The sequence below is a fragment of the Amblyomma americanum genome, chromosome 9 (genome assembly GCF_052857255.1).
Source record: "Amblyomma americanum isolate KBUSLIRL-KWMA chromosome 9, ASM5285725v1, whole genome shotgun sequence".
Taxonomy (NCBI): Eukaryota; Metazoa; Arthropoda; class Arachnida; order Ixodida; family Ixodidae; genus Amblyomma; species Amblyomma americanum.
Window position 1 is genome coordinate 119,002,527 of NC_135505.1, and position 25,118 is coordinate 119,027,644.

Here is a 25,118-nt window from a genome sequence, read left to right on the forward strand (position 1 = left end):
TACCGGATCTATGCATGTGTTTTTCAAAAGAGAGAAAGTGTGCACTGCACCTTCATTTATATCTGAATCAAGGTTTTGAACCGAAACAAGTGTTAAAATAAAATTATATATGATTTAGATGCGGCTATGAATGTATACCGCGCGCAGAACTGCAAGCTTGGTCACACAATATCAGTCCAGTATTGTGAACTGCTTGAAATTTTGCGGCCTTAAACGTTTTTCATGGATAGCGAAAATAGACAGTTTATATTTCATTACCAAATTTGCACAGCTACGTTTACTGGCTTAGCGCATTAATCAGCGAAAGTTGTTACTGCTTTGAATGAGCCACTTGGACCTCTACTTTGCCCTGGAGTGCATATCGTCAGTCGTAAGACAAAGCCTAGCCATGCTCATGCGAATCATCTAAATATGATCTGGCCACAAATCAAATGCACCCCTCTTTTTCTTCCCTCTGACACTTGTCCTCATCCTCTTCTCATCTAAACGTCGAGAGAAAAATTCCCCATCTCCATTTTGCCATCCTTCAGCCGAGGCATCTGGTCGCCACCTGCCTGCGACTGCCGGCTTAAAATTGAATTTTACTAATTGAAATACCCTAATGAAATAAATGAATGAAATATTAAGTAACTAGGTCTTACAACTTAAGCTGTAGATTCCACGGCATAATGCAGGTCTACATCGCTGTACAAAAGCTATAGCAGCTTTCTCTATAAAATGAGGTCAGCTTTTTATGGTTGAAACTGTTTGTGACTATACTGCTACTTTTTCTGAAAACTTCTGCGAATTGATCCTTCTCTCACGTGTTTCACAGCTTTGGGGAGGAGAATATTGTATGACATGGCGGTAATTGTTGCTGTCAATGCCGTTTTTAAATGAGTGTTTGATATGACAGTCATTTTGAGTCATTTAGCCCTCGTTCTTCCCTCCCCACGCTCCAGTCTCCTTTATTCTCCATACGGAGTGTGGTCTTCCTTGCTGAGGGCTGACCGTTGCATCCAGGCAGCTAGAAGCGCACTTGGTATTAACTAGTTTGGGTGCAAATTTTGCTCACGCACCTGTCTCTCCCATCATGCCCGGACGCTGTTCTGCGCAGAACACAACAAATGTACGCCTGCCATTGCTTTTGAAAAAGAGGGGTAAGCCCCACCAGAACCCGCAGAACTCGTTGCATATGCCTGCCCCACCGCATCAAATTGTATGTGGGTTTATTCAGTATACCATGCAGACGTTTTAACAGAGGCTACTGCTGGTCCACCCACGCAGTTTTAATTATTTCACTAGCAATCACACGCAGTTGGAGGATTGCAGCATATGTATGTGGTGATTAAATGCGGACACAGGTTATCTATGAGCATTACCTGCCTTTCGTGTAGAGCTTAAACCAGTTCGTTGAAGTAGTCATCCAAGAACAATTGCAAGATCCCTCGCGAACGCCGGACAAGAGCCAGGAGAGGAAGAGAGCATGTGGCCGCTCAAAGAGAGCAGGTTGCCGGGTAGGAATGCCATTTTCCCATGGCAGCTCGCTCCATTTACGGTTTTGCCTTGGCGTGAAACGGATGGTAAGTCCAACAGTTAGCTCAGTATCTGAAAATGAGGTCAGAACAACTGGCCTCAAGAGTAGATGTGGAAAGTTCTCGCTTCGTACTACGTTACGAAATCTTAAGGCCTAGTGTGCCTTAAACCCTAACGATCTTTGTTGTCTGTACTATCGCGTAGCGATTAAGCTAAGCTGGGATGTTTATATCCCGCATCGACGACTAATGGTCAAGAGAGCTCACTCGCATAGGCAGCAGACTGGCTGCGGGAAATATTCTACTGCACGCTATTTCTGCCCCCCCCCCCCCCAATCACACACAGTTGTTGGCTACAAACCGAATCTCTCTAAGACACTTAAGCATGAAGATATTCACGTAAAAATACAGCGGCCTTAAGAAATGGAAGCATACACGCTTTAATTGCGGAATTCACCTCTATGACATACGCGGATCGTGATTGAGTAGCTAGAACGTTGACTCCAATCGCGATTACTGTATATTGAAGTGGGCGGCATAAGAAAACTTGGTTGGCAACGCTGACATACCTATGAGCGTTATTCTGGCCGAAATAAAAGAACTAATCTCAGAGACATCTCACATGCTTGAGAGTAATGTTGTAGCATTCAGCACAAAATTATAATAATAAAAAAAATTGCTATCCCTAGAGCATGTTGCTTCAGCAGAAACTGACGATTACCCGGTAAAACAATGCTATTGATCAACCGGTGTATCTGTCTCATTATATTCACATAAATTCTCGTTTCACTTATCCGTAATAAACCATGTAAACCGGAAAACTAGAAAAATGAATCGCTCTCAACGCTTATTCTCAATTTATTTTGGCGATATCGCGGCCCGAGATTGCATAAAATTCCGAACACCTTTCAGACTTTCAGACTGATGGGATTATCAACCGCCCAAGCGACTCATGCGGCAATTTATGCACTATCGACTCTGGTAAAGGAGATACTTTTTTTTTGCCTTGTAGCTAATTGTTCCACTCGTAAATGTGTACGCGCTTTGGCTCCTTAATGATCGTTATTCCAGGAAGAGCTTTGTGTCCATATCAGCCGAATACGGGCGAGTTATAACGTCGCCTTGCCCAGTACTGAGCTGCCATAATGCCGCCTTAAACTTCAGACGCGTCAACTTTCTTTCCTAATTTATAAACTTTGTGACAAGCCGCTTTAAGCAATATTTCAATTTTCTCGTGAAAGCGATCGCTTTGATCAAAGCCGTCTCGCTTCTTTTCCACGCAGTGGAAAACCTGATGAGCACCGCAATAGGCTTCTTCCAGGCCGGGTCGGCGGGCGTTCCGACGTTCATGCACTGGCACATGCTCCACTTTGCCCTGCATGCGGACACCCTCCAGGCCGAGGTGCAGGCCGAGATCGACCTCGTGATTGGTCCGGACAGGCGCCCCGTCTGGGAAGACCGGCGCAAGATGCCGCTCACGATGGGCGTTTTGTGGGAGATGCTGCGCTGGAAGAGCATCACACCCCTCAGCGCTCCGAGGAGGTAATGGAAAGCAGATCTGGAATATTCGAGTGCCAATGCGCAGGATTTGTTTACGGACTGCTGACTTCGCTAATGACGTGCATTGTGTATTGCGGGCGTTTTTTAGAAGGTCCTAATTAAAAAAAAATGCGTTTTCTAGGTTTTCAGAAGCTTTCTGCCGCATAGTAATACAAGTGTTGGTGGACAACCAAAAACAGGCCGATCACGCGGATTAGTAAAGTGATTAACTAAATTACAATACTTCACTTTTTAAGGGATAAAGGAGGGAGTGAAAGAAGAAAAGAAGAGTGAGCTGCCATAGGGGAGGGCTCCGGAATAATTTCGACCACCTGGGGATCTTTAATGTGTGCTGTGCGATTTCAGTAGTAGAGTGCACGTTAAAGATCCCCAGTTGGTCGAAATTATTCCGGAGGCCTCCAATACGGCACCTCTCTCTTCCCTTCTTCTTTCACTCCCTCCTTTATCCCTCCCCTTACGGCGCGGTTCAGGTGTCCAACGATATATGAGACAGATACTGCGTCATTTCCCTCCCCCCAAAACCAATTATTATTAACTATTACCGATAGGCACCTCATTACAATTATAGATTTGTAGCTAACCATTTGTAATAGCCATATCAGTTTTCAGATTTTCTAAAACTCGATTACTCTCACCGCACGGTTGAACTAAATCTGTCTGCGTCGTGAGAAAATGCTTGCGGTTTCTAGAAGCATGCAGGCAAAGCGACACCTCCAGTGTAAGAAACTACTGCAAATAACCACAGCGTCGAGCCACAGCGCCAAGTCTAGTAGCATTTTCTCAAATCTAAAAACTGATTTGGTTATTATTAACGACCCGCTACAAATCTCTAACTGTAACTAAATGCCTATCTGCAATAGTTAAAAAGTTAACTACCAGAGTGTATGGGGAGGAAACAACCAACCATCTGCTCGGGCATTTAACACACATTTTTCTACAGTTTACACTAGCAATGATCATCTCGCTCCGAATTTCACGTCTCCTGAAGGTCGGCCAGCCATTAATAATGTAGTAATCACCGAACAAGGTGTACTGAAGCTGCTGCTTAACATTAAGATAAAGAAAAGCCCAGTGGCAGATGGTATCCCAAATGTATTTCTCTACCGATACGCAGAATAAAACTCAAAATACCTTGTTCTTATTTTTCAGTCTTCAGTCAGTAATAATTCGTTTCCTGCGAGGTGGAAGCTGGAATAAGTTATCCCGATAATTAAAAATGGCATTACAGCAGATGTAGCCAATTACCGTCCCATATAACTCATAAGTACGTGCTCGAAGTTACTAGAGCACATATTATCTAACCACTTGCAACCATACCTTCAGAAATATAATTGATTATCTTGTGTCCAGCACGGTTCTCGAAAATGGTTATCGGCAACTTCAACTCACCTTCGATCTCTGCTCAACAAGCTGGTCTTCATACGTTAGAGTCGCGTACAAAGCTTGATAGGCTAAAATACTTGTAACAAATTATCCATAACCAAATTAGTATGGACAGATTGGAATTTCTAGAAATTCGTTATATCGAGACATCACGGCATCCCCGATTTATGTTTATTCCAGCCCCATCTTTTCACACCAATGGTTTTAAGCACAGTTTTTTTCCAAGAGGGATTATTGCGTAGAATTCTCTACCTGACAGTGTTGTACAATGCAGGAGTGTTGAAAATTCACGACAAGCATCACAGGCACTCTCGTTTTTTTTTCCAGCCAATGAGTTTCTTTCATTTGCAAGTTCATTCAGCTTTGTATACCTGCTGTGTAATATTTTAATTTATTATGTGCCAACTGCAAATATTTCGTTTCTAACCACAAGTGTCGTTAACTGCCTGTTTTATTATTATTACAAATAAACGCATTAGGATGCGCTACTTGTTATTCACTTTTGTTATTTTCCACTCCTGTAAAAGCCCCATACAGAGCTGACAGTATCAATAAATAAATAAAAATAATCGCTTTAATAGTCGACATGATTCGCCCGTTTTTAAAATTTTTTCTTTACGTCCGCCGACACTGGCATTACTAAGCGCAAAAAGCTTCTATTTACCTTGAAAAGGTAAGTGTCAGTATATAGTGCAATATAAGAACAAGTGTGACTTTTCGTTTTTTTTTTTTAGATTCGGTGGATATTTTTCGGCGTGTATTGTAGAACACAAGTACCATTTTGTTTTGGTGAATGTTAGGTTCGATGAATGAGTAACGGACTTTTTCTGTGATTTATTGTGCCAATTCTGTGTGGCCAAGCCACTTAGTCTATTTTGTCGTTTTTGACAGCGCGAAGTTTATCTACCAGTAAATGACATAGACATCGTAGTACTGGAAGCCGTGCTTTTAGATGGAATTGCTATTGTCATCAAAAAGTAACAAAACTTAAATAAACAGTGAGCAACCAAAGAGCGCGTGTGGAGGTTGAGTTGTGATGACTAGGTTGTCATATAATCATTGTGTTGTCGCGCCGAGTTGAAGGAAAGCGCGAGGCAGCCCGATGTCTACGTGTTTATGGCAGCGATGGAAATACGGCTGAATCGTCGCGTTAGCCAGAACAAGATACTTTTTCGTGGTGCCCATGGCCAGTTTCTAATCAGTGTCCTACATGCTGCAGTAAAACCAACTTGACTCACTGCTCTAAGCAGGTGACGATAGTGAACAAACAGTGTACTTAGCTTGCAGTCGCCGGGCAGGCGGTGCTTCCTAGTCTCCAGAGGTATGTAAGAAAGCTGAGCATTACCTCAAAACGGACGATGCTAACCCAGCAATACCGCCATTTGCTCACGGCCCTGGCTTCCCTAATTACTGTTTTCTACTTTGGATGTCACTTTTATTCAACAGTTAGCTAGCTATGCCTACCGCGCCGAGAATGCTCAGCGTTTCCGGTTAAAACCGAATTTCGAAAACGAAATCCGGAACAGCTTTTTTTTTATTCGGTTTTAACCGAAACCCCAAGCCTTTTATATAAGGGAGTTAAACACCAGTAAGGATGCATTCAGTGGCCTAGGTATGACATTGCAGTATTGTAAGCACAGTGATTTATATATCTGCAGACATACTGTTATACACGCATACGGGAATGAAAGCGCTGTAATAAAACTTGTATAGAGCAAAGGGGAAAAAAAAACAAGGCGCATGCGATCATGGTCACCACAAGAATCATCCGAAGAGTGCTTACCATAGAAAGAATTGGGTGTCGGGGGTGCGGAAAAATCCCCAACCGGAGGAGGGTTACCTCTAGAAGGGGCAGGGCATGGCGAGAGCCTAAGAAGGTGCAACCGGTAGGCGGTTGCCACGGAAACCATACGGAAGGTAATGACCCTGAAGGACGAGAAGGGTTACCGTAGAAGGAGGCTTTATCGCGAGAGTCTAGGAAGACGTAGCCAGAGGATAGTAACAATGGTAACCGTCCGGAATGCGGTTACCATGAACGGAGGACTGCGTGGCGAGAGGGGAGAATTTCCCAACCAGAGGGTCATTACCGTAGAAGGACGGTAAGCCGAGAGCAAGAGAAGGTACAACTGGTACGTGGTTGCCATGTGAACCAAGCGGATGGTATACAAATGCCCTAGAAGGAGAAGGATTGTTTCCGTGAATGGAGGGCACGGCGAGAGGAGGAGGTAAAGGCAAGATTCTAAAAGGCGTACCACGGCAACCATCCGAAGCGCTCTTAACGTGCAAGGAGGAGGAAAGGTATGGCGAAAGGGGAGAAATGGTACACGGTTCATCTGCGACAGTTTCTGCGCAACGCACCGACCCAGGATAAGATCATGGCGTCGCTGCACTCAAGACCGGCGGACTGGAGAGCAGACCTAGACGAAAAAGCCCTGTGTGGAAAACTGACTCTCATCTTCTTTACCACAATGTATCGTGAAGTACAAATAGCTTTAGACCTCTCGCCGAACCTCTTGTTAACCAGTGGTAGCCAGATCACCAGTGGTAATTTTTTTATTACTGATTTAGCAAGTGAGACTTCCGTTGAAAGCTTCTGCTCTAAATTTCTGATTTTAATAACTCACCAGTTGAGTTCTAACAATTTGAATAGGCTAAAAAGTTTGCGTGCTCTCGGATTACTTACTCCTTCGGAAACGGCAGCTTTAATCATTTTTTTCACTGTAATTTTTAGGTATGGTTATGCCCCTATTGCGTTAGCCACTTTGGCCACAGTATGTTCAAACAATTTGAAGAGCTGAGGCATAAAGAAATTTTTTCTTGACAAGATCAACTGTTCCAGATTTAAGGTGACCTTAAAAACGAAATACATTCTGGACTAACTTATTGTAGTTGCGAAGCTTCGTATACAATAGAATATTTATAGCGCTTCAGCACAGTGCAGCTGTACTTGAAGATCACTATAATTAAATTTTGAGAGATTAGTATTTTGGTGTGTGGCGGCACTATAGAGGAAGGGTGCTTAAAATAGGTAACATTTGTTTTGTCTTGTTATACTTGACTCAGATATGTTTAAATGAGACGTATAGTCCATTTAGGAACAAGATCGGAGCATGTAGATTGTAACAAGTGTGTTAAAACAAATGGCTTCCTTCTAAAATAATTAAGCTTAGTTTTAGTTTTAAGGCTTTGTATGTGTTAGACTGTTTACGCTATTGTTTACGTCATATACATTAGAACGTATACTTTAGACGTACGCGTTAGACTTCGTATAGCGCTACACCTCCCTATCTATTGCACTTCAGTATACAGTGTAGCTGTGTACTTGAAGGTCGCTGTGATTAGTTTTTATAGAAAAGTATTGGTGTGCTGCGCAACTACAAACTAAGGGTTCTTAAAATAGGCAACCCTTGTTGTGCCTTATTATAAGTTATTTAAATCCGTTTAAGCCAGAAATATAATACATTTTGGAGCAAGATCGAGGCAAGTGGATTCAGACATACAGTGTAAGGATGCATCTCTACGAAATTAAATTAGCAGTTAAGATCCTCAACCTTTAGAAATGACAGAATAACTTCTTTGTGATCTTTCTGAAGCTTTAATTTTGTTTCCGGAAGTGCGCAACAGACAGAAGTTTATGTGAAAATTACGCTTATCCAAAGAAGTGATCGCTCGCACAAAACACTGTCGCGAGCTGGTGGGTAGATTTAGTGAGGAAAAGATCCTAAAATGTATTTTTAACACGAAGCTGTGTGCCCAAATTATTGTTTACATAAATCGACTGACGTTATTCTTGATGCGGATGGCTTGAATGTTTTATAAAATGAATAAAGAAGCTGACTTCTAACTTATGAATAGGATGATGAAGTACCGCATTTATTTAATGAAATATATTTATTATCAAAATTAATCGATGCGGAATTCGTTCCACAGCTATCCGCGTAATAAAATCGCAGACGGCTTCAGCCATTTGGTCATTGGCAGCCTTGTGAACTCTGAGAAGATATATCTCTTGAGTTCAGAGTAGATGGGTCAGTAGCGGAGTCCGTGCAAAACAATAGGCAACCCGTGTTTCTCCAAAGGTGTCACTATACCAATAAAATTAAGCCAGAATATGAATTCTTGACTCCCCCAAAACATTTATTAAATTATATAATAGAAATCTTTTATTTTGTTTTGTTTCATTTCATATTCAGCACATTTTTAGTTTGGGAACTTGTTTGAGGTAATGGTGGTTTAATTCTCCACGAAATCGCATAAATAGTACTTCAACTTCCATGAGCGACTCGCAGACGTTGTATAACGCGAATGTAACGCCCTAACAAAGCACGTATTTCTATCAGTTTTGTGCAATGATATAGCATTCTCCTCTTCAATAGCACGTGTAACTTAAAAAATATACATTGTCGACAAATGACGCGCACTTCTGGTTCTCATGTGCAGATATAGTCACAAGAGTCCAAAATGAAGTTTGAAGCACGGTTCTATTGGTGGTCCTTAATTCTTAGCTTTCTTTCGCATTAAACGGAATCTGCCTAAAATTCCTCGCTTTCTTCTCGTGCAGGGCCGAAGTGGATTTTGTGTGCGACGGCTTCTTCTTTCCTGCTGGAATCACAGTCATGGCAAACAACTGGGCAGTTCACAATGATCCCAACGTGTGGCCAAATCCTGAAAAATTCGACCCCAGCCGATTCATCAACGACGACGGCTCAGCAATTCTCGAGAAACCCAAGCGCCTTATACCGTTTTCTTTGGGTACGTACTTGAACGAAGAAAGCGCTGAGTGATAATTTCCACCTGTTGACCCCGTGACATTTGCATCCTGTGCTATAACTGTCAGCACATGACGGCGTTTTAGCTATCGTCTATTTTAATCCACGCCGCCAACTCTCTTGCAAATATACAACACAAGGTGAACACGGGAAGGCGAAACCTCTGGGTAATTTGCCAACATTTAGTCAAGATGTTTTGTCTTCGTCCGGGAAAAGCGGTCGTCATTGAAGAAGGTTAAATAGAGCATATCGCTAAGCGCACAATGAAAATAGAGCTATGACTCCATGGATCAACCCCTGGTTAAGGGGAGAGAGGTAGGATGTGGGAAGGGTGTTAGGATGCGGTGCCTGAAGATTAAAATCTTCTGTAGGCAAGAAGGTTACTAAATAGATCAACGCGTCGACCGGCAAAGCTGTGATGAGGAATACGCCAGCTCAGCAGCAAGGAATACGAGCAGGGGGTGGAGAGAGTGGGGGGGGGGGGGGGTTATCGAGAGGGTGTAAAGGTAGCGAACTTGATCTTTAAGACTGTGCCCCTTAGAATGCGCAGCTGCGAGAAGTTGCATTGTGCGACTGAATGGGATGACCTGGAAAAACTCGGAGAGCGCATAAGAGAACTCCTTGTTGGGCGAGTTGGTAGATGTCGACTGCAAATATATAAAGGAGCTAATAAAGGCAGAATTTTTAAAAAGCCCCTCCCGCGTAGGCACGCATTTTGTTCCGCTGTCTTCTCTTGCGTTGTGTGTTTTTTGGCGCCACTAATTACTGATAAAACAAATAAAGCAGTTGAGAAGAAAAAATGCAGAGTTATTCACATAAGACTCTTAGTAACTTTAAGAACAGACTTTTTACTCGGTAGCGTTAACGGTTCCTAAAAGCTGCCGTAGTGGTCGGCGTAGTTGGGCATGAGCTAAAAATCCCCGTGGAAGCAAATAACTCACAAAATTCAGGAATCGGTCAAACAAAGTTAGGTTTGATGCAAAATTTGTCAGGAAGCCTCCTGTCATCAAAGGAAAGTAACTGAACTGAAAATGAAATTGTGCGAATATGACTGCCTGTGAGAATCGAAAGACAGGTCCTTCGGGATGCCAGACGGGCACGCTATCCGTACGCTTCGAAAGCTCCTCGGTTCAATGTGGATCACACGTGGATCCAATGGTTGCGTTTTGGGCTTTTGTCTTAGTTAACTGTTCTGGAGCGATACATTGATGTGTTTATCTCTAATTATCACTGTGCTAGAAAGGACTGAGGTCGTTGTATGAGTGTTGTGTAGGCAATGCGAACGGGACCCAGTAATGCTATCGCGTTCTCGTAAAGGCGAAGCTTATGCGTCAACAGGTTTTTTAATTTTAAGAGCATTTTTTCAGCGAAGTTTTGTCACGTAATGCGACCATAAAAAAGCATAAAAATGTTAATTACTAAGTTACTATATGAAACCTTATAGTTATATGAAACCTTATAGCTTAGTTTAGGAGCCTCTATTATCAAAGCTCTCATTACTTCGCATTGTTCTAACTCGTACTAGTTCCAAGATTTTCGAAAAACGCGATTTTCGACGGAGCTAGAGCAGTGAATGTGACGTTTTTCCCCACGCCGAAGGGAAACCAAAGATAGTATGAGCAAATGTGGTCATACCTACCAGCGCGTTTGACGTGCACCCTCCAGCTGACGGTACACGGCCGGATTGGGTATGGTGTGGCCCCTGTTACGAGAAAGAGCACGTGAGACGCCTATCGTGGGGATACGTACGACGGTAGGTGTGGCTGCACGCTGTCCTTTCTTCATGAGTTTCGGTTGGGTGCACGAAAACAGGCTAATGCTTTGCTGTGCAGCTCCGAGGAGATTTGCCTTTCGGAAAATCTGCAAATTGGCATGGATGTCACTAATGCCGAACTAAAGGTCTCCAGTAAATGATGACCATAACTGTTAATTAAAAAGATATTAAGCTTGTTTAGTTACCTTGAAAATTAACACGTCGAAAGTGTTTTCTGATGGCCATTTCTGGTGACAATACTGCACTGAAGAAAAGTTCATCTGACTCGAAAAACCTGTGTTTAAAAAATATTGTCTGGGGTGAGCATATTTTTCAAAGTAGCAGGAGATATACTGATAGCTAGCCAGCTATGAAGCTATAGCTGTCAAGACCCTTCCTTTTATGTACCAAATGGTGCCGCTCTGAATTGGGGCGCCACCTAATAAGCTGGCGCCCCCATGCAGAGCGGCAAGCTTCGAAACACGAGAGGCCTTGGCCTGTTACTTTTGGCTACGATGTCGATCACCTGAGCGTCACAAACTCGCACCGAAATTTAGGTACACAACTTTTTAACCATTTGGCTGCCTCTAAAATGTGACTGCTAGTTGCTCAGTTTAGGCGTGATGATGATGATGTTGATATAACTGCTACCTCATTGACAGAAACGATCAGGTTGTTACTGGAATTATTTCTGTAGTTATTGTTGCATTGCTTTCCGTAATTTTTTTATCTCACGATTCGTTTCCAGAGAGAAGAAACCTGTGTGGCGTGAAACACGTTGTAGTAGAGCTCCAAATCGTTTCCTACCATATGCCAATTTTTAGCACTCAAAATTGTGTTATACGCTTTAGGAGAAAAAAAGGGGCAATACATGTAACCTTGTTCTGTTGCTACTTCTTCCTTGCCGTTACTGCCGTGAAACTACCACGTTACTAGCTGGCAAGGAACAAAAGTAGTAAATGTGTACGTTTTTACGCTAAGGTGTCTCAGAAGCATAATGAGTAATAACACCCGCAGTACTGTACATATCATTTCTGCTTGATTTCATGCACTTGTTTTGTAGAAGGTGATTAACTCTTAAGGTGAACACGCCGGTAAGTGGCTAGGCTCTTTGGAGCACCAGTGTGTCGGTTCTGGCCATGCGTAAAAGCGAAGTGACAGATCACGCGAAGCACTACCTCCGTGTTCTTATGTGCCTGTCCCGCTTGGCCTCGATGTGCAGCCGTGTCGAATGCGTGTGCGCTCCGAAGAGCGCGGCCGCACATTTGCGCGTTCACTCCAGGAGTGGATCATCCTGTACATGTAGTAATATGCGTGTGCCAGTTACGGCAAGCTGATGCGGCTGATGCGCACAAAACCAAGATAACATCAATGTTGGACCCTTCCACAAAATCCTGGCCACCAATTTCATGTAGAGGTTAGAAGTTTTTTTACAGTTCGTTATAGATTACACAGCAAATAAACAGTACAGCACGAGGTTCTGAAGCCAGGCTGTCAGAAGGACCCCCAGTTCCGAAGCTGACAGGAATAATTTCATACATTATGCATCGTCATAAAGATATAGTTAAAGCACAGAAAATAACAAAGCTTGACATATAAAATCTACAAGACTATGGGAATTGTATTTCATAAACACATCGGTGCATTGCAGTTGTATGCCAAGATCTGTGCCTAGGACATAAATGGGAAAGGGCAGTCATAACAAAAGGAAAAACAAATGAAAGAAATACATGAGTCAAGGTGCCTGAAAATTAAGGGAACGCGAAAAAAATTTAGGAGCAAACTAAAAGAAAATATTACGAAGAAAATAAAATAGAGAATTCTTAACTTTTAGTTAAATGCAACGGTGGATTTTTCAAACACTGCTGAAAGAACGTCTGAGTATGAGAAGGTTTGATAACTGCGGACAATCCACCAGTCATTCAGTTTATTTTGAACCAAGGAAAACAGTTTACAAGTTCAAACCAGCCTTACCATTATTGGGGTTACTGGGGCAGCGCCTGCAGATTGCGAAAATTCACGTGCAGCTCTCTGTTTATATAACGAAGGAGAAATAATTAAATGAGAAAAGAGTGCAAAAAATTAGGTCATAATAATGATAATTGGTTTTGGGGGAAAAGAAATGGCGCAGTATCTCTCTCATATATCGTTGGACACCTGAACCGCGCCGTAAGGGAAGGGATAAAGGATGGAGCGATAGAAGATAGGAAGAAAGAGGGGCCGTAGTGGAGGGCTCTGGAATAATTTCGACCATCTGGGGATCTTCAAAGTGCACTGACATCGCACAGCACACGGACGCCTTAGCGTTTTTCCTCCATAAAAACGCAGCCGTCGCGGTCGGGTTCCTACCCAGTAACTCCAGATCAGTAGCCGAGCGCCCTAACTACGCCACCGCGGCGGGTATCAGAAACACAAAAATATGCTAGCAGTGTTAACAGTCAGTTAGGAAAGAGCAGGATGCATGAAACCACAAGAACACCAGCAGTATGTGAACACCTGTAGGGGTTAAAATCACAAGAAAAAGTGGCCATTAAAGGGCCGACGAGACGACAGAGGCGAGGAATTGCTGCATAGCAGAAATTTCAAGCACACAATTGAAAGCCAAGGTGAAAACAGATGAACGCTACTGTTTCTTTGGTTTATAATTTGTATTTGGAAAGAATGCATTTGACCGGAGCGCTTTTAAGAATAATGGCACATAGACAGCACCAGTTCTTTAACAATAACTAGTGAAACTGCGCGGAATTATATACTTATCTTTCAGCTATATACTCAACTTTATATACTCAACTTTATACACAATTGAACAAAAATATTCTAGCAGTACTGCTTCGAATTGGAGATGATTAAAGTCTGGGAGCCTTACGAAACTAAAAACAGCACACTCTTTTGAAAGTTGTAAATCATAAGTGCTGTTTTAAAGATTGAGCGCAAGATGATGTTGAATCTTTTTGGCCATCGAAGTGCACTGTGCCCATTGTACCATATCTGCTATATCGTTACACATTATAACTGTTATACCATTTTTGAAAACACCGTAACCCAAGGAGTGTATGATCGTTTTTCACGCAGGAAATGACGTGTAGTACCTAATATTGAACAGCATACAGAAAACAACACTTAATTTCTGACAGACGTGGTTAAGGCGAGAATTAGAAGATAAATCACAATCAAAAGCATACCAAGATATATTATTTGGGAGGCATAAATCAATGTTCCGCAGAATCAGGAGTCACAGTTAAATATTTGTAAAATTATAGAACGTAGAGAATTAAAGAAAGTATAAAACCAATTCTATAATGACACGACGGAGAATAAAGCGCGTGTTTTCTATAATTATTTCTCATTTCTGGTACACGTAAAATATTATGCTCAGAAAAACTTTTGTAATCTTAATCAGATAGCAGTTGCGTTGAATCAAATCTGTTCAGATTATCATTACTCCTCTTCGCGCCATATATGTGATGTAAATATACGTTATACTATTGTTTTATTCGGTTTTGGAAAGTATCGAGGACTCGTCCGCTTATTAAAATTTGATTTAGAGCGACGTGCTTAGGTGTCAATGATTACCGTAGCTTGTATATAAAATGACGATATTTTTGAGGAAAATGCGACAATCCGGGAGGAACTTCTATGTTTTCTACACAAGGATGTATTTAATTCGCTGTGATCATGTGCTGAGGCGGCTTTGTTTCATACGAGCTTGGCTCTGGAGTTTAGAATTTTGGTATATTCAAGCCCGCTCATTTGTCTACTCTTTCCTCCAATGTACGTACGTGCCGAGTGTTATCGATATAAATCGCTCTCGGTATAAACTATTTTTAAGGCTACTGCTGCGTCCAAATTTGTACTTCCTTTTCTAGGAGACGAGCTGTTAAACTATATGCATTTATTACTGAAAGAGACGAAACGTTTACGGCAGATAATTTTGTCCCAAAATAGACAAGACTGTCACCACCCTTTAAAAATTTTAGGCTACATAGTAGATGTGTCTGAGGGTAGTTTCTGTTCACGTTCCTAGAGGTAGTGAATGCTGCTAAGAGAAGTTCCTGGCGTTGTCAACTAGAGGTGATATCTTGCAACCCATGAATTGTCTTTTGGATAGAAACAGATGTAGTAAACAGTTATTACGCACAATAGTTATAGGGGTGACAACCATTTCTTTAGGAATGGAAGTTTTGTGTGTAGCGGTCTTCGCGAGTATACTAGTAATAAGTTTTGTATTGAGGTTCTCTTCTTATTCTTTCAGGAAAACGGAAGTGTCCAGCTGAGACGCAGGCCATCATGGTTTTGTTTCTGTATATCACCTGCATACTCCAGCACTTCCTAGTGCTGCCAGAAGAAGGCGTCACTATAGATCCCGGAGATGCAATAGACCGTCTGCCCAATAAGGCTAAATACAAGCTGAGATTCATCCCAAGGAAAAATTAACATCTATAGTGCCTGCTGAAATGTATAGTCGGATACAACTTAAAAACTAGGCGTTGAATGATGGCCTTAAACGATTCCCACCAGACAATGGCGTCCACCTACTGTCATCGCCTTCTACTTAACGCCCTTGCACCTACAAGCATGGCGCCACAAAGGCTTTGAGATGGAAGATGGTTAACTATGGTTCAAGTGAATTAAAAGCGACGTCACGACAACCAATCGACAGCCTTTAGTTGGAGGGCCTCTTCTGAGCGTCATCCGTTGCTTTGTTCTTGAGTTATGTCGGACTGCAGCACGTGCAAATAACGCCCATCGCCTACTCGTACGATGTGGCTGAATAAACTCTGTCTTAAATTGATTACACCGTGAAAGACAGGAAGTCAGAACACATATAATGAGAGAGTCGCAACTATGTTACATCAAGACGTTAAAGAAGCCTGCCTGATATACGATGATTCGACTATTGCGGGGCTGTAGGCAGTCGCCATCACCACCTGGACATCTTGCATAAACATGACTCACTCGTTTGTTACAGATAAAAATATGCAATATTTTTTACCCTTCACATGACGGAATATGTTCCGTGTAAGAGCTGTAGGACAGTTTTACAAACGATGACATAAGTCCAATTTCTTAAAGTATTAAGTACGCTCCGCATATTAAGCTCTAAATAGGCATGCGAGGTCTATTACTGTCACATTACTGCAGGCTTCCCTTTTTCTTCGTTAGTATCCGTAAATCAGCCCCAAACGAAGGAACTAAGTTAATCAAAGTCGTAATCTACGAAGGGGCCACCGACAACTGCTGTCGTTACACAAAAAAGCTTTGCCTCATCTATTTGCTTGACAAATGATCCTACAGCTAATACGGGACAACGTTAGACAGTACAAATAACATCTTTCCTAAACAGGACAACTCTTTCTCAGGGAAGCTCACGCGGAAGGATTTTTATATTTTGTCATCTTTATCTTAAGCTCAAAAAGCAACGAAAAAAGTTCTATTGGCGAAAACGACCGAAATGATCACGGCCTGGTCATAGCCAATCCCCTTTGTGTGCATGTGTCTTTATATTGAGGACCGCAGCAACAACACATCAAAGTTTCTTTTCATACTGTGCAATGTTTTCTACGAACATTTTGCTTCAAAGTAAACACTAAAATTCTTATTAATGTATGCTAATTAAAAATAAGGCCATCTAAAGGTACGGCGACATGGCCATGACGACTAAATACAAGCCTCCACTAGTCGAATCTTCTTAAAGTTCCTTACTGTTTTAACGCGACAAAGTGAGGGAGCTCGTGTCGCAGAAAATTCGGCGTCGGCGTTGTTCGCGTTGTCGTCGGCGTTGTAACACAATAAAAAAATTTGCGGAGATTCGGGAAATCGAACCTAGGTCTTTCAGATTGCTAGGCGAGCAGGCTTAAATCACACTTCAAAGGCTCTTTTTTTTCTGCATTGCATGGAAATAATCTTAGCATGCTTACGCCACAAAGCACCAGGCCGCCATACCCCTGCACCACACTACGAAGGCTCATTATTTTGAACTCAATAAAAAGGGACCTATTGAATGCGTTGTGGTCTTTGACTTCGTGCAGTGCCTTTATGTACTTATGCGAACATGAGTAATTGTGAGTATGCGAATTTTGAAACGTGACCCGATAACAATCACGTTACACTCAATAAAGCATTTCAATTTACTGCCGTGAGCTGTAACAAATCAGTGCCATCCATGCTGTAGAGATAAAAGTAAATGCGCATGCGCTTGAATGCCACTTGTGCTGAAGTTATTCACCGCATGGTGACAAAAATGATACTTTATAAAATCAGAAACAAAACAGGCCTACTGCACTGCTTCAGCCCAGAGAATGAAGACGCAGAGAAGTGAGGGTGCAATAGTTTAGCGGTCACTACGTAAAAATAACCACTGAGGGAAGAAGGACTGTTGGAATTCTGTTTAAAACATAGCACTGTCGTCGTGCAATAGTTGGCTGCACTTGTGCAGTACATCTTCACCACTTCCTTCATGCTTATCACTTGACCTTAAATTCTTATTCACAAGTGGCAGTGCAGGAACTAACTAAAGCTGCAACCACATGTCAGGTGCATGCAACGGTGTACGCAGTCTAAATCCGGGCAGATCCTGATCGGCAAATTAACCTGGCAAATCCTAATACCATAGCCTATTTTAATGATTCCAGCATAGCAGTACTATTTTGTTAGCTACCACATTCCAGGTGGAAATAGAGCTTTGCCAGCCTAGAATCACTGACGAGGCATTTGGAGTGTGAAAACCAGTCGCGTTTCGTTTTTACCTTCTAACCAACTTTACTGGCAGACATAAAGAGAAGTTATTGGCCGCATGCATCGACACAAGCCACTGTGATGAGACAAAGTATTCTCGTGAGCACTGCGTGACAAGTGAATGACGTGACGTGCTGATCAACGATTTCAATGTTTAGTGGAAATGTACGAAAATGAAGGCAGTAAGAAACTATGGGTCAGACCACGGCAATCATAGATGAAAACTGTGAGAATGGCTGCACCGAAACTATGCAATAGCCGTTATGTGCAAAGAGTTATAGGACTACAAGGGGGAGTCCAAAAGCGAGAGAGATTGAATCAAGGAAGGGAAGGCCGGATGTTAAGCCGGCAATGGCCGGTTGCGACCCTAGCACGTGGGGAGGGGACAAAAGTGAGCGAAAAAGAAGACAGTAGCAAGAGCAAGGTTCTGAAGAAGAACACGCAGTCGCATATATGAAATGTGCAACCTGTGAGGACTCGTGCTGAACGTGTGCCTCTCCACGAAGATGAAACGTGGCGAGCACAAGATTGCGAGATCTGAAACTCTATTCCAGTTTAGCACGTAGTGCGGTACATTAGTACTGAGAAATCATACCAAAAAAGAGTTTGGAGTGCGGTAAATTTTGCTGCACTTCAGGATCTACAGGAGTACACTTCAAGAGTAAAGTCAATGGAAGATAACCGTAAGAATTTAGCCACTAAGTGCGAAATTGAAGCAGCATGTAAGGAAGCTAAACAGCCAGACTTCAAAGTTTTTCATGGAATGAAAATCCCGATGAGCAAACATGAGAAGAATCTCGAATTTAGAATCAGTTAAGCGAGTGACGTAAGCATACATAACATTACGAAGCTCGACAAGTGTGATTTCTTTATAGAAGGGACGAAACACGGGAGAAAACAGATCAGCGCATTAAGAGACAGGCACAGCAATCTCAGTAACGTTTAGGACAAGGCAGCTAAAGTCGTAAGGAATCCTTTATAAATGCTTGTACCAGTGCTAGTAATCATGGAAAATGTCTCTGATATAGTGGCGCCAAGAAATGTGCTCTAAATGGAAAGTGTTACGTGTCGTTAGACGTTCTCCCAGTCCCAGCCTGTAGACCTTAACAAAAGAGCTATTCGATCTATAGCTTCCTACTCTATCTCGGCGTTGATACCTCTTCTTGTCTTACTTGGTTCCTTCACATTAGTAACATAATTTTCAATGTTAATAGCACGCTCGGTTATTCTCTTCGTAATTTTTCTACTGCCCTTAGCACAGCTAATCTCATCTTGCACATGAAACTTGTAAACGTTAAAGCAGAAGCTGATGCAGCCATGTAGTAGCTCAACTGTGCTGACCTAACTTACGCTGTCGAAGTTCTTGAGAGTAACTCCAATTCATTTTGCATAACTCTAATCGTAATCTTAGCACATCATAAGTGGAACGCATGTTAAGCCTATACCTTCATTGGCTAATCGTCAAAATTTTTGCGGATCGTCTTTTTTGTTACATCCAATCTTTGATTAGTGCCCTATAATTTGTACCGTGCTCATTCCACCATCTTTGTACATATCACCACAACTGGACCACACAAAATTATTTGGAATCGCGCCGTTAAGGCAAAGCACATGCGGTGACTTCATTCCCGGAACCTCTAAGGATTGGAACCACCACACCGCATTGACTGCTGGCATTGAAGGCACCCATCATTTTTGAGCAGCATTAGTCATCACTGTTTTACTATATGACTGCCTTTTATGTATTGCGCTTTTATGTGTCTGTTGCTTTTATTGTTAAATTCACCACCTCTACTCCCTTCTTTAATGCCTAGTGGCTTGAGGATAAAACAAGCAAATAATTATCTAAAGAGCGCACATTCATGAAACTTTTGAGAGGAATACAAGAGAAAAATTAAAAAAAAGCCAAGTCTGAATCAGACACACATTTTTTGAGTGATGGACTGGAAGAGTTTGCAAGATTACACAGTTAATGTCTTGCGACATTAAGTGCGGCAGAAACAATGAATAACGCTAACATAAAACTATTTCTTTAAATGGGTTACCGTAAAATCATCACATATTGTAGACTATTTAAGTATACGTTAGCTAGAGTACTAATAAAACTGTCTATCGAATCAAAGCAGTGTTATACTTCAATGAACCAAATAAATGGGCTATAGGGATCGCAAGGAATGTCAAAAAATGGGTCACTATCATGCCTAGTAAAGGTGTCGCGTCCTGCAGGCCTACTTGGTTCTTTATCTTCTTCGCACCGGTGGCGCCCACCGCCAGAGACGGTTTTGATTGTTTGACTGACTGAAGGCTTCTTCGAACCAAGCGTGCTCGTCAGAGAAGATTTTCGGCGAATTAAGATGCAGGTATAAAGGGAGTATGACTTGACTGTTCTACATACAAATATTTAGATTGCACACAAGTTGATGCACAAGAGACAAATTAAGCGGCAGAAAAGTTAAACAACAAAAAGGTGCAGCTGGCTTACATTAGGGGTGGCCCCTACTCGGCATAGCTGAAGATGCATTACATCAGACCGTAGCCCAGAACAACCTTCTAGGGCTCCGGGCCCTGGTTTTACCGACCTAAAGGCCCGGCCCACATGCGATAGCGTCCAATCATGTTAAACTATTAACATGATTAGTTAACAAGTGTATGGACCTCCCTCCTATTTCCGTAAGGTATATAACCCGCTCCCTAAAGTAAACAAAACAAAAATGAAGATCAAATTGACTTCACGAACCCATTGTCTCAAAAAGGCGGCGCAAAACCATTGGTCCGATGGGTTGCGACTCCCGGCAGCCTTTTCAGTATTACCAAAACACTCTATCCCACAAACAAAAAAAAGACAAAAACAAACACACAATCTTGCTGCTATTGTCGCAACAGAAAACCCTACGACGGCCGTGAAGCCAAAATCGTGTCAAGTCGCACACACAGCAGTTTGCTATGTAGCAGAAACAATGCCGTCGGCTCGCCTCGGTCGCGATCACTGCAGCCATCGCAACGGACGCGACCAGCTGGACAGTTCCAAGTTTATTTCAGTATTCGGAAAACGGCGTGCGTCGCGAGTTTTTCGCAGGTTAACTTATCGCTGACTTGACGGGAAAGAACTAGCACCGACCATAATCACTTTCACAGCGCAGACACTTGTCGCTATGCTGTGAAACTTGCGCACGCACAGGAAAATAACTCGCAGCAGAAATTACAAAACGCTTGCAACAAAAACAAACAACTCCAAATAAACACTTCGAGACACCGCCACTGCACAGGTCTTGCGTCGGTTTGAAGAGGCGGCAGCGTTTCGATGGAGGCGAAACGCTAAAGCGCCCGTGTGCTGTGCGATGTCAGATCACGTTAAAGATCCCCAGATGATAATAATAATAATAATAATTGGTTTTGGGGGAACGGAAATGGCGCAGTATCTGTCTCATATATCGTTGGACACCTGAACCGCGCCGTAACGGAAGGGATAAAGGAGGGAGTGAAAGAAGAAAGGAAGAAAGGTGCCGTAGTAGAGGGCTCCGGAATAATTTCGACCACCTGGGGATCTTTAACGTGTACTGACATCACACAGCACACGGGCGCCTTAGCGTTTTTCCTCCATAAAAACGCAGCCGCCGCGGTCGGGTTCGAACCCGGGAACTCCGGATTAGTAGTCGAGCACTCTAACCACTGAGCCACCGCGGCGGGTTTCCCCAGATGGCCGAAATTATCCCGGAGCCCACCACTAGGGCATCTTCCTTCCTTTCTTCTTTCACTCCCTCCTTTATCCCTTCCCTTACGGCACGGCTCAGGTGCCCAACGATATATGAGACAGATACTACGCCAGTTCATTTCCCCCCAAAAAAACAAATATTGATAATAATTGGGTTTTTTGGGGAAAGGAAATGGCGCAGTATCCGTCTCATATATCGTTGGACACCTGAACCGCGCTGTAAGGGAAGTGATAAATGAGAGACTGATACAAGAAAGGAAGAAAGAGGTGCCATAGTGGAGGGCTCCGGAACAATTTCGACCACCTGGGGATCTTTAACGTGCACTGACATCGCACAGCACACGGGCGTCTTAGCGTTTTGCCTCCATAAAAACGCAGCCGCCGCGGTCGGGTTCGAACCCGGGAACTCCGGATCATTAATTTCGATCCGAAGCGCGTAGAGATTATGTGCACACGACGTCCACGTGTTGCTTAGAGCCTGCACTCATGAACCGATTTGATCGTCTGTGAGTTGTTTTTTTAATCCGTGTGAAGAGGTGAAGATTGAGCCTTTTCAATTGAAATTGGGGCAATTATTATTTTAGGCAGTAAAATATTGAACATGTGGGTTTTTACTTTTTTTCAGAAAAATAACTGATGATTAGTCCGTTTTCGTGGTGCAGATGTGTTCTGTTTATCGCTCATTACTCCCACAAACTCTCCGGAAAGACAGATTGCGCTAAAAAATGTTTGGCAATTCAGCAAAATGAAATGTTCATACCTTACAATTCTGGACAAAAGCGTTTCTTAAAGGGAAAGAGTTTGCGAGCACCGTTTTTTCATACAATGTATGATTTCTACATAGAAATCGTTATGTTCACAGCCGTGGCCCAGTGGGTTGGGCGCCCGTCTCGGCTATGGAGGTGGTTGGTTCGAAACCCACCGCCGGACACCCATCGGTAAAAATGAGTACAAGCGTCCCCCGGCCCGGCGCCCGGCTTTCTTTAGGGGTGCTCACTTGGGAAAAGGTCTGTAAACCACGCGGCGCCCCTGGCTGGACAAGCCCAGTTTCGAACGACCCCGCAGCCTGCTAAAGGGTGTACCCTTCGGCCAACGTGGTTCGAACGCGCGCAAAGCCTCGATGCGCTGTCACTGGGCGCTGTCACCAGTCTTGGAGCAGGGCGACGGTAGCGTGATGAGCGCTTCATGAGTACACTGATTTCGTTAAAGCAGCGGTCAATGCCTGTAGCTATGCTTGATTATTTACTGGGTTCTTGTTTCTCACTTTCATAACACCCTTTTCGTACCTATTCTGAGACTAAGCTGAACAATACATAAGAAAGTTGTAGTGGACTAAAGCCATTAGCTATTCACTGAAAACAACCTCTTAAAAAAATTCACACCAATTTTCATACGGAGGCTATAGCTGTCTGCACTGGCTAAACACATTCACTCCAAGGCCCTTTTTTATGATAAAATCAGCCTTAAGCTGATTTCTAAAAAAAAAAATGACTGGTGGTGTACCTGTCGAGTAAAGCGCGGTTTCACATGAAATCTAAGTGCTTTGTGTAATTTAGGTTCACTGCTCTCTTATCGAAGATTTGTTCCACTTTTTCGTGTTTTGTCACACACTTTGTGCTGATTCTGAAGCAGTTCCTTTAGTAGAGTTCCAATTTTGAGGCATCTTTTTTAACATGCGCCTGGAGGGGGATCCAGTTCTACACTGAAACATTTTCCTTCGGTCAACCACTTGGTTAATGAAATAAAAACATATGCATTGTTAACAAAGACAAATACGGTGTGTCACCAAATACATTGTCGGCGTACTTCAGAACATGGAATAACGCAAAAAGTGAAAGCAGCACTCATGTCCTTTTTGTCCGGATGCAACCACAACGCAGAATAAAGCCAAAAAAAATTGCAATGCGATCCATTTTTGTTCCAGCGGTGTGGTCGCCATAAGAACTGTGCTGACCGATCACTCACGCCAGTGCAACACCTTGCAAAAGAAAGCATTGTAGACCTCCGAGTAAGCTTGCTTTGGCTACAGAGCAAGAGAAGCTGCTGAAGTATTTTCAGAATACAATGGCTCGAAGTATGCCAAGGGTCAGGATGTCGACACAATAGGGGCATGCGCTTTTCTATGGTTCCCTTGCATTCGTTGCTGAGTTGCTGCTGGTTGCTACTCGCCGTATTTTTTGCAGTTGGTCTGTACAGTTATTTCTTGCTGAAGATGCTTGTTCTGAATTTATTTCCCACAATGTGGGTATTGTTATGAAACTGCCTTGGTTTCATAACCTGCCCGTCTGTGCTTCTTGAACAAATTTCTGATGCACTTACACAATGATAGTCTTTTCTTTTTATAACTTGCTTAAAAAATTTCTGTATTCTGTGTTTTATTTCTGCATGCCCCACCCCTTATGTAACACCCTCTAACGAGGGTCACTAAAGTAATAAAGTGAAGTGAAGATTATGTGAGGGAATGGTACGAGTTGAAATAATCTAACGAGATGTTTAGAGATGAATTGGAGAGGAATGGGCGAGGCCTTTTCCCTGCAGTGGGCATAGTCAGGCTTATGCTGGTGCTGATGAAAAGGTAACACTGCTCGTTTTTCCCCGCTTTCCCCTAAATATGGGAGGTCTTTGCCGTGTTTCCAACGTTTCAATGTTGCCTCCGTGTGCTCAATCAACTGCGAAGACTTGTGTTATTCGGTTTCGATTCCTAGGCAGACTAGTAAGGACCAAGTTCGTAGACGTACTTTGTAAGTCGTCGATACAGCTCGGTAACGGCAGGTACTGTCAGGAACAAAAGTCTGTGGACCACGTGTTTCTCTAGCGAAGCCGATAGCTCTATAATTGTCCTGTGGCTGGAGGCCAGACTTATGGAGATGAAAGAACAAAATTTTTGACTTTCATCTCCGCGAGTGTGGTCTCCAACCACTGGCTAATAACAGGTCTATCTATCGGCTTCGATTCAGGAACTCGTGGTCTACAGACTTTTGACCCCGACTGTACGTTTTAGCTTCGCAACGTGTTTGCAATCAGCCATTTTGTGTTATTAAAGCTTTAACGACAGCGATTAACGCGGTTTCGGACACATCTTCCTGGGCACGCAGATCGTCCTGCCGTTGCGCTCGAGTTCGGCGAAGCCTTTTCTGCAAACGCAGCGCCCTCTGTAGCAACGGGTAACGCATCTCTTAGGCTTCGGTCTACCGCACTTCGGTGCGCACGTGGAGACGCAGAGGTCGAAGCGAGAGTTCGCCGGGCATTTCGGAGGACACTTCTTGGCCGATATGCACGTCTCGCCCCTGCGCCTAGGGTCCCTTGATGAAGAGAAAGAAGAAACAAAAGCCACAATGTCGATGACGTCATGAACATCATTATATAAAAAAAATGGTTCAGTGCAACTATTTAAGACAAACATAGACCGCATCTGTCAACGGAACTTCGGTAAATTTTTTGGGTGTGCTAATTACAGGCACAACTTAATGCTCTTTATGAATTTGTCTTTTATATTGGTAATTTTGTTTTCTGTATTTTGCTAATTCAATAGAAGTCATTATTTATAAATGTGTGTATCTGGCGGTATTTATGTTTTCTTTTTGTGTTACCGCTGTATTAGCAACGTAGTTTCATGATAATGCTATTCTTTAAAATTGATAATTAAGTGTTCCAAGTACATACAGGGATTTTGAGTCGTGTCTATAGGGAGT

General features: G+C 42.8%; 2 protein-coding genes across 3 annotated transcripts in view; one reads left to right on the forward strand and one right to left on the reverse strand.

Moving 5' to 3' along the window:
* The window catches only part of LOC144105412 (vitamin D 25-hydroxylase-like), a 39,919-nt gene extending 22,938 nt beyond the window's left edge, over positions 1-16,981 (forward strand). For both annotated transcript variants that reach the window (XM_077638529.1, XM_077638530.1), the window contains exons 7-9: positions 2,798-3,056; positions 9,019-9,209; positions 15,232-16,981. In XM_077638529.1, the coding sequence (XP_077494655.1) occupies positions 2,798-3,056; positions 9,019-9,209; positions 15,232-15,413 (632 nt within the window). In that variant the 3' untranslated portion in view covers positions 15,414-16,981. The remainder of the gene's footprint in view (positions 1-2,797; positions 3,057-9,018; positions 9,210-15,231) is intronic.
* Positions 16,982-24,439: 7,458 nt separating this feature from the next.
* Positions 24,440-25,118, reverse strand: part of LOC144105118 (zonadhesin-like) — a 33,700-nt gene continuing 33,021 nt past the window's right edge. Inside the window, exon 6 of the mRNA XM_077638296.1 lies at positions 24,440-24,728. Within this exon, the coding sequence (XP_077494422.1) occupies positions 24,485-24,728 (244 nt within the window). The 3' untranslated portion in view covers positions 24,440-24,484. The remainder of the gene's footprint in view (positions 24,729-25,118) is intronic.